General features: G+C 43.6%; 1 protein-coding gene across 2 annotated transcripts in view; it reads left to right on the top strand.

The window, feature by feature from the left end:
• The window catches only part of dlk1 (delta like non-canonical Notch ligand 1), an 18,796-nt gene extending 11,167 nt beyond the window's left edge, over nucleotides 1-7,629 (top strand). The window contains exons 2-7 of one of the 2 annotated variants that reach the window (XM_019888175.1): nucleotides 1,437-1,550; nucleotides 1,827-1,904; nucleotides 2,015-2,072; nucleotides 2,309-2,439; nucleotides 2,879-3,020; nucleotides 6,377-7,627. In XM_019888175.1, the coding sequence (XP_019743734.1) occupies nucleotides 1,853-1,904; nucleotides 2,015-2,072; nucleotides 2,309-2,439; nucleotides 2,879-3,020; nucleotides 6,377-7,163 (1,170 nt within the window). In that variant the 5' untranslated portion in view covers nucleotides 1,437-1,550; nucleotides 1,827-1,852 and the 3' untranslated portion in view covers nucleotides 7,164-7,627. Of the gene's footprint in view, nucleotides 1-760; nucleotides 1,551-1,826; nucleotides 1,905-2,014; nucleotides 2,073-2,308; nucleotides 2,440-2,878; nucleotides 3,021-6,376 lie in introns of those variants that run through there. The other variant, XM_019888174.1, reaches the window with a different exon arrangement.
• Nucleotides 7,630-9,302: the final 1,673 nt, after the last annotated feature.

Genomic DNA, 9,302 nt, shown 5'->3' with positions numbered 1-9,302 from the left:
TATATATATATATATATATATATATATATATTTGCTGCCATTTGCATTCATATGAGAGTCCCCGCTTGCACTGTCTGAGTCTAGACTGTGACGGCCACACACCTGGTGGAAGCTCAAATGTTTCATTTACAAAACATTCCCCTCTCTCCATTGTAAACAACAAGGAAGAAAAATATACCTCAAAATCTGGCCTAGTATTGATACTTGTGTTGCTGATGACTCATCCCTCAAAGATGAGTGAATGATATTCGTCATCACAATTAACATAACATTCTCGGGGGGAAAACACCACCGCCCTTGGCAGGCCTTAGACTGCGGACAGCAATAAGTGGACTAAAAATAGAGACGGACATTATTATGTATGGCAGATTGGCGCTGCATGCGCAGGCTATTAAAATTCATACATTACACGATAAGGAAAAAGTGATCGTTTCTGTCTTTTTGGTGATTTGGCGAAGTCACAGATTTAATTTGTCTTGTGCTTGGAGTTTTGCAAAATGTGTTTATCATTTTTTAAAAATGATTTACAAATCTATTCTTTTAGCTTTTACCGCGAGTTTTCGACTTGTCATTTCTTCCTGTTGGTTTTGTAACATTAAGACATCACGGCTTATCATAGCAATCCCCAGATAACATGCTCTTCCACTCCAATCCTTCAGGTGGCGCCCCAAGCTAGCTGGGTAATTAATATCCCCGCAGTGTTCCTGTTCCTGTGACTTTGATAGTCTGAGGTTTTTTTTTTTTTTTTTGCCAACTCTGTTGCTTTTTGTGTACCATTGTCATTTTTGGAGTAATATTGTTCGAACGTCCGATTTCCTGTTCCTGCTCACTGTCTGTTTTTGGAACAATGTCCCATTGCCTTAGCTCATGTTTCTGTTCACTCGCTGTTTCCCCCAAATTATCTCTTCAAATCAAATTCTAGTGTGGCTTGCATATGCTTATTATTTCCGAGATAATAGAGTCATATGAAGTCTGCCCAGAAACAAGTGACCAAAAAATGACATGTTCAAGTACTACGTTCCTGTGCTCTGCTAGAATTGAGGTCATTGACAGAGTTTAAATTGTAGCCCTGTCGCTGTAATTTATAAATTTGAATTAAACAGCACACCAGGCAGTAAGAGATAACCTTCACCTTGCAGTTTTCCTGATGCTGTTTTTATTTATTTTCATACAAAATCATCACTGGGGAGTCTCATTACCTTGCCAGTCGCAGGCATCACAGCGGTGGCACTTGATTGCACCTCAGCCCTTAGGGAGAGGTGGCGGAGGGTTGGTGGTGGGGGGAGGTGGGTATCACGCTGCCGTTACGCACATTCTCCCCTTTATGGGGTAGGAGGAGCTTGTTGCATCGGGATGCTGCTCGATGCAGCAGTCCCGTCAAAACCATCCGTGTCCTCCCCCCACCCCCCTGCCCCCCTCCCTACCTCTCCATCTAGAGCAGCTCTGTTATCACTTTCATCTACGCGTCCTGGCTCTTGGCTCTCCCAGCCCTGACGCATGCCTCAAATATGAGTCGCATCACCCGGAGACTGCGCGCCGGTGCTACATAGGTAAGATCATTTGTGTATAAATGACTCGAACGATTTTGATGGTAAAAGTGAAGCTTTAGGAAGTGGCTTATCCCTCTGTCTGTGATGGCTACGTGGGTGCTTTGTGCATGCAGACGCATTCAGGTGTGCCACTGGAATCCAAAAAGATACGATGACAAAAAGCGTGCCTTCACTGTTCGGTGAACTTTTTAGATGTCTTCAATTTGTCAACTTTTAACAACAGTGATGCATTTCGCATTTGGAAACTGTTTATGTATTTGTATTTCGTATTTGTAGGAATTTGTTCCAGACTGACCATCGCAATGCATCTCACGGCCGCGCTCTTGTTTGTAGCCGTAACAGGCGTCGCCGGAGGTAATTCGATTCGACTTAAGTTACATTGTCAACTTGAGGAGCTTTTGTATTCTTATTGTGTCTTACGACGGCATGAATAAAACAACGCATCTCTCTTTTCCTCTCATGAGGTTGGGGATGCAGCTGCAACGCAGAGAATGGCTTTTGTGAGAAGACCGGAAAGTGCAGGTAGGGATGCTTAGATTAAAAAAAAAAAAAAAAACTCATATCCTGTGTTTTTAATGTATCATCTGGAGTGCCGTTTGATTGCTTCTCTTCCATCAACTGCCAAATCGGCCATTTGTTTGCACAAACAATGGATTTTCTGGCTATAATCAAAGCCTCATCTCAGCACGCTGGCATTATGGGGACAAGGGCGGCGTGGGTGTATTAATAGTTCAGGATTGTTCCCTTTTTTTGCGCAGGTGCAAACCAGGCTGGCAAGGAGTCCATTGCGAGCATTGCATCCCCTTCCCGGGCTGCCTGCATGGCTCCTGTGAGAAAGCGTGGCAGTGTGTGTGTCAGCAGGGCTGGGTGGGCAGCCTCTGTGACCAAGGTGAGACCCCATTAAGTGTCTCACACACACACACACACACACACACACACACACACACACACACACACACACACACACACACACACACACACACACACAGCGGCAGACGAGCCTGGGGCTTCAGGTGAGTCACTGAGCCCCAGGGAACATGTGAAATATCCTGGGATTTATTTTTAGAGGGGGTGGGAGGGGGTGAAGGTTGCTGAAGGTGACCTTGGTCGTGAAACAAGGTACTTGAGAACATATTCCCCATCATAGGGTATGCGATTTGGGAGTTATGGCAGAGAGTGTCGCAGCGGTGGAGTGGAAATAAAGGACACGAGGAGAGATGTTGCCAAGCATGTGGGAAGAGAGTGAGGGAGAAGGAATAAATGGAATGAAAGAAGGAAAGAGACAGATACAAAGAGAATGCTTCTTTTTTTTGTGCGTGTCATTGCAGATATTCGCCTGTGCTCATCACAGCCTTGTTCTGGGAATGCCACCTGCATAGAGACGGGTGAGGGGGGATACTTGTGCGTCTGTCCCCAAGGTTTCACCGGACCAACCTGTCAGTTGAAGAGGAACATCTGTCTCATTGATGGGTACGAGAATTGATTTCATTTTTTTCCCCAAGTTTAATTTTTAACTTTGGAGCCCAAACTGCTGCCATTAATTACTGTACAGGAATTTCTTTTTAAGTAACATATAACATTCTAAAGTGTGACCAGAAGTTTACTGTTCCATAAATTAAAAGACACACACATCGCACTTCTTGTTGTGCTGCCCAACAAGTAAAATATAAATTCAACCACAATCGTTCCATTTTCTATCATGCGTCTCCTCATTATTGTCGCATGTCAACTGCAGCCTAACACAGTTGACATGAGGCGTAAAGCAAAAAATTAAATGACGAGCTCACGGCAGCTTGCCAGTTGCTAATGTAGCCGTCTACAGTAGTCCCAGAAGAATCAAATCAAAGTCCTTTCCAAGAAAAATGTTTTTTTGTCATACTATGACTTGGCAATAGTACATGATGAATATGGTATGTGAAAGAAAAAAACTGCTGTCTCTGGCCCCATCTTTTGTATTCAAGAAACCCCCACCTTAAAAATGTGTTGCGCGTGTCAATCTCCTGCATGGACTCCAGCGAGTCAGTTTATTATGCCTTCACCATGGAGACCGTGCACCACTCCTGTGTTGAATTTAAAGGGAATGAGAGGAGCTGCTTCCATTGGCCGGGTAGCAAGTAAGCTGCGTTCACTCCCACAGTGGCGCAAACGGCCGTCTCCCAACAGCTTGCATCTACCAAACTACGACAAGAAAGAAAACTCCACCCACGCGCTTTGCTCTAGATTGCGCTGATTGCGCTTTAGTTCTCAAAGTCTCTCAAGGATGATGATCCTGAATCAACATGAACTGGATTGAATTTGGATGTCAGTCGACCCGAGAGAGCGAGAACTCAAATTGGAATTTTACAACAGAGTGCTTTGCCAAACGTCTTTTGTCCTCTGAAGGCGACCATACTCCTAGATTAAGACACAAATGGACCTCAGCATCACAGAAGTGACAATTTAAAGGGGACATGTGCCAGGAAGCTAAATTTTTAATTGCTTGTACACAAATAGTTGCCTCTCTTGAGAGCCAGCTTGCCAATCAAGTGTGAAATTACATGACCAATTAATTTGATGTGAGCAGCTCACGTCAGAAAATAGTTTTGGCAACACCTCGCAGGCACCTCTACCCCCCCACACCCTCCGCCAATGCCCCCACTCCCGCTCCTCTCGGATTAAAACATGGCTGTTTAGAGAGGGTTATTGTGATGGTTGTTTCTTTCAGTTTGAGGTATAATTTCTCTGTAGTGAAGAGTTTAAAGATAGTATTAGAATAAAAATACTGTAATTATTAAGCCTGCCGAGAGTATTTTTGCTCTCCACAAACCTTGACACATAAATGAGATGGCAAATCTGAGTACTCTTCAAAATGCCGTGTGTCTGTCTGGTAGCCTTCCCGTGAGATCGAGGCAAGAGACCCCCCCCCGCCCAATCCAATATCTTTCACTTGCATGTCAGAGATTTGACAGTGCTGGTATAGGCGGAATCTTGTTATACTAAAAATTAGATGCGATGACCTTCACTTGGCATTCACAGCACTTTGTCTTCATTTAAACATCTTATTCCGAATTCAATGACCCCCAACACAAACACGAGACACAATTGCAATGCGTAGAGAAGACGCAGTATTACAGTCACACGCAGACAGCAACGCCCCCAGTGCAGAGGACGTGACTCATTGATTCTGCTCCAACATTAAATGTTTTATAAGTGTGGCCGCTCTATAATGGCTCCAGAGCCGCGAATATGTAATTTCCTCTGGTTTTTATTTCAGGTAATGTAGTTGTACCCTGTCTCCAGGTAGATTAGTTAGTTAAACTAACTTCTCTGGATTTTCTGCACAAATATCGAGGTAGCTTATTATTTTAAGTGACATGGACTACATTGTGAAATTGAAAAGGTTCCAGGACAGGGCTCCTGAGGGACCTCATAAATCAACCCTCTGTTTATAAAAGCAGCCTATGACCAAAGAGTAAGGTTTGATACTATCAAAAAAAGTCATGCATTAAAGGAAGTTAATCCATCAGTATGAAATGTGCAAAAAAGATGCAAGATATTCAAGTCAACTTTTAAACCAAAACAACACAAGAAATTACTGTTTTTAACAAGTCAAGAATATTGTAGACAGACCGACAGGCAAGGCTTATAAAGTGAACCTCCGGATGTGACAAATTGAACAAGGTTCTCACCTTGACAGAAATCAAGAGTGAAGAACGATCGGATGAGAACTGAGGCAGGAGAGAGGTGACAAGAACCTCTGGCTTCTGCTACTTTGGAGTTATTTTTAGCTGGATTCAAAATCAATAGATTCTTTCTACCTATCTACCTATCCGTCTGTCTGTCCATCAATCCATCAATCCCTCCATCCACAGTATTGACTTATCCATCCAAACATCCGTCCGCCTATCCATCCAACATTTTTTCACCAAGTATGCTGAACCCCATAAGAAGCTTGTAGATGCTAGGAGCTGTGAATCTATACTACATACCTGTATAGATTTTCGTGAATAAAATGAAAAAAACAAAAACAAAACAAAGAATAAGGGTCCCTAGAATACTACCCTGAGGAGCTTCATTAACTTGCTTGTGATCTTTAAAAGCCATTTTCAAGAAGACAGATGAAGACAGGTACAGTGGGAACAAGGACCGTTTGCGTCTGCTGACTAGGGTTCTTCGTATTAGATAATCAAAATCATGGCTCCCACATAAATGCTATATAGGAAAAATATCTTTGACAGTTGATGGAAACTTCAGTGTCAAGAAACCCAAAAGTTAATTTCAGAGGTCACATAATGTGTTTTCAAAAAGCAAGAAAAGGGGGCGACCCATGACTGCTCTCGAGAGAATAGAATAAGAACTAAAACAGGATGACAATAAAATTTGGCTTCTGCTACTCTCTGCTATGGCGTCAGATATTCAAAATAAATTGGCTTCTCCATCAGATACATGGGAATAATCCTTCAACGTTATTTTAAAAAGCCCATCACAACAACCTATAAATAAAGAAGTCACATATTATCTTAAAGAAAGAAAGCCTACACTCTGGGACATCATAAATTATTCATGCTCTTTTTTAAAAGTTAAATCCAGCTTTCATCTCAGCACCCAGAATGACCGAGAAATGAAACGTATATTCAATATATGTGGTCTTCGTCTTAAAGAAAACAAACAAAAAGAAAGAAAAAGGGCCCTAGGACATGACCCTGAGAGACATACAGACAAACATTCACACTCACACCGTCACTTAGTGGGAACCGAAGCCTCGCTCGCAGACGAGTGAACCACTAAACTGTCGGTGCGCACCTTCATGGACCTGTGAGCATTATTTTCTTCACTCTGTCCTACAGCTCTCCTTGCCAGAATGGAGGCACTTGTACCGAAACGGGTGACGCCTTGGAAGCTTCCTGTTTATGCCCCGCTGGATTTTCTGGAAACCACTGCGAGATCACTCCTGACATCTGTCATTCCAACCCGTGTCTAAATGGCGGCAACTGCACTGACCACGGCGCGACCTTCGCATGCTCCTGCCCAGCAGGCTTCGTCGGTTTGATTTGTAACGACACCGGCTTCTCTCCGTGCGCCGCCGCACCCTGCGCCAACGGGGCCACGTGTGTCAGCCACCCTGACGGAAGCTTTCGCTGCGTTTGCCCCAAATGGTTTTCGGGCCGGCTGTGTTCCGCGCAGCACCGGCCGAAAGCCAAGCCCAAGCAGGCTGCCGCCAAGCCCGCCGACCACAGGGTGTTTTCGCTGACTCCGCAGCACTACTCGCTTCCTGCCCACGCCTTCCACAAGCTTCTCCAACCGCCCGAGAGGGATCTGCTCAAGATCACGCTTAAAGAGACGGTGCACCACTCCCCCGGTGTGCTGTCCAGCCACGGTCAGCTGGTGTGTTTCGGCATGCTAGCCCTGCTCACCTGCCTGGTCATTCTGGCCACCACGGGCATCGTGCTGTTCGGCCGCTGTGAGGCGTGGCTGGTCAACGCCAAGTACAGCAAGCTCGTGCGGCAGCAGCGCGAGCACCTGCTGAAGGAGGCGGGCGGGGCGAGCCACGAGGACACAGAACACTCGGTGAACATCATCCTGCCGGAGAAGATCAGACTGAACAGCTTCGGGAAGCACTATACCTCCATCTGACCTCTGGAAGGTGTTTACAGCGAATGTATAGCAGAGGTGGACCTTGTCGATATACGTTTGAATGTACATTCCAGCACAAACATGGCACTTGATTGTAAGTACTTTAATGCGGGGGTTCTCAAACTTCTTGGGTCCAGGGACCTCTGACAGGAGGAGACATTTCTCCAAGGACTCCCTCATAACACCAATTAAACATAACGACAATGTGCACCCCTGAATGCCTCAGGAATGATTTCTATTTTAAGGGTTTCAACCAACATGACCGGTTTAAAAGAAAGAAACTTAATCCAATTGAAATAATTGCAAGATTTATCCATCATCAGCCGGCATGCACTGGTTCCACTAACAACAGGGCGTGACCGGAAAGGAGCTCGTGTATAAAAAAAAAAAAAAAAAAAGTATAATCACTGTTGCAAACATGGCGACTTGGTCGCTATATTTGTCACCTTTCCAATCGCTCTATGTCAAACTCAAGGCCCGAGGGCCAAATCTGGCCCGCCACATCATTTTATGTGGCCCGTAAAGCAAATCAAACAAGTCAACTTTCATAATGGTTGCCAAAATCCAAACCAAAATGTCAAATTTGCATATGTGATAAATAACAGAGATGTCGTAAGCATTTTCTTGTTACCTAACCTCTCATTACAGTAACTGAGACAATAATACACCATTATGCTTGACTTCTTTGTATGGTTTCACAGTCCGAATGGCCCTCCAAGGGAAACACTACCTTCAATGTGGCCCGTGACAAAAATGAGTTTGACATTCCTGCTCTAATGGCTATTCTTGAAAAAAACGCAACTCCTAAGTTTAATTCCCACAAAGTATCAGACAATGCATTTTGTTTTCAAATCAAATGGACTGATTTATCCACTTGTTGGAAACTTTTGATGGGCCCAAAGCAAAGCTAAAGCTAAATGATGCGCTATCATTTATTTTAAAGAAATTTCCGGAGCCCAAGTTGCCGCTCTCGGAGCCCTGGGTGTCTGAGGCCCCCGGTTTGAGAACCACTGATGTAATTAATGTGTGACAGTATATGAGATATGGTATGTACTAAACAGCAAGGTGTTGTGTGTCATTAGTTCAATATATGCAAACATGTTAGGACCACATGGAACATTGTGCATTTTCTATGCTGATTAATTGAAAAACTGCTGCCAAAACATTTGGTACACCTGCATAGTCTAATAAGTCTAATATAAGGGTAGTATGGAAAAAAAAAAAACATGCTTTCCAACTACAGCTCTCTGCTTTGCCCCCAGTGTAAGTGAACTAACAACCACAAGCCAAAATCTATTTCCACATCAGGCGTTTTGACCAGATTCACACAAAAATCTCTTGCTAGGCATGTGTGCTATTCTTCCAGATAGGTGGGGTGGAAAACGGGATGTGTCGTTTTGCCCAAACAAATCAACGATTCAAAACAAGACCTCTCACTATGGGGTAATAATGCTCAGTTTTTGACTGACACGATTGTCCTGTATGAGGGTCATTGAAGACTAAATTGTCCTTAGGTGTAAGTCGAAACGGATGTTTGTCTCTATGTTTCCTGCGATTTGCAGGCAACCAGTACGGGATGTACCGCACCGGTCGCCTGGAGGCAGCTGGGATAGGCTCCAGCTCACTGGCCCCGTGGGGAGAAGCGGTATAGAAATTGAATGGATGGATGGATGGATATAATTACAAAGTAGAAAATTCGAAAAACTATTTTCCCACCCCAGAATCTTTGATTGTGAAACTTTGAAACAAGCCAGTTTGACTCATTGCATCATAAAAAATATATATATAATAATAATAAATTAATGAATTTCAAACTAGGCTTTACACGATCAGCATTTTAGGAGTCGATCAGCAGAAAAAAAAACCCCAACACAATACTTGATCAGTGACTTACGAAGATGGAGGAATATAACTATTTAAACAATTTGTATATTTACTCTACAGTCGACGCCCGCCATAGCGAAAATGCATTTTAAACATTAAGAATAATTTCTTTGATTTTTAAATTTACTTTAGAGCAGGTCAATTTGACCCGCAACGTAACAGGAGGGTTAACGTTGTTTGTTTTGTGAAGCAGATTTTCTTTTTTCAAAGGGTATCGGCTCCTGTGAGATTGTGCAAGCACTCTTTACCGAATTG

This window comes from Hippocampus comes, unplaced genomic scaffold (genome assembly GCF_001891065.2).
Source record: "Hippocampus comes isolate QL1 unplaced genomic scaffold, H_comes_QL1_v1.1 scaffold112, whole genome shotgun sequence".
NCBI lineage: Eukaryota > Metazoa > Chordata > Actinopteri > Syngnathiformes > Syngnathidae > Hippocampus > Hippocampus comes.
This window is presented reverse-complemented; position numbering and strand designations above follow the sequence as displayed.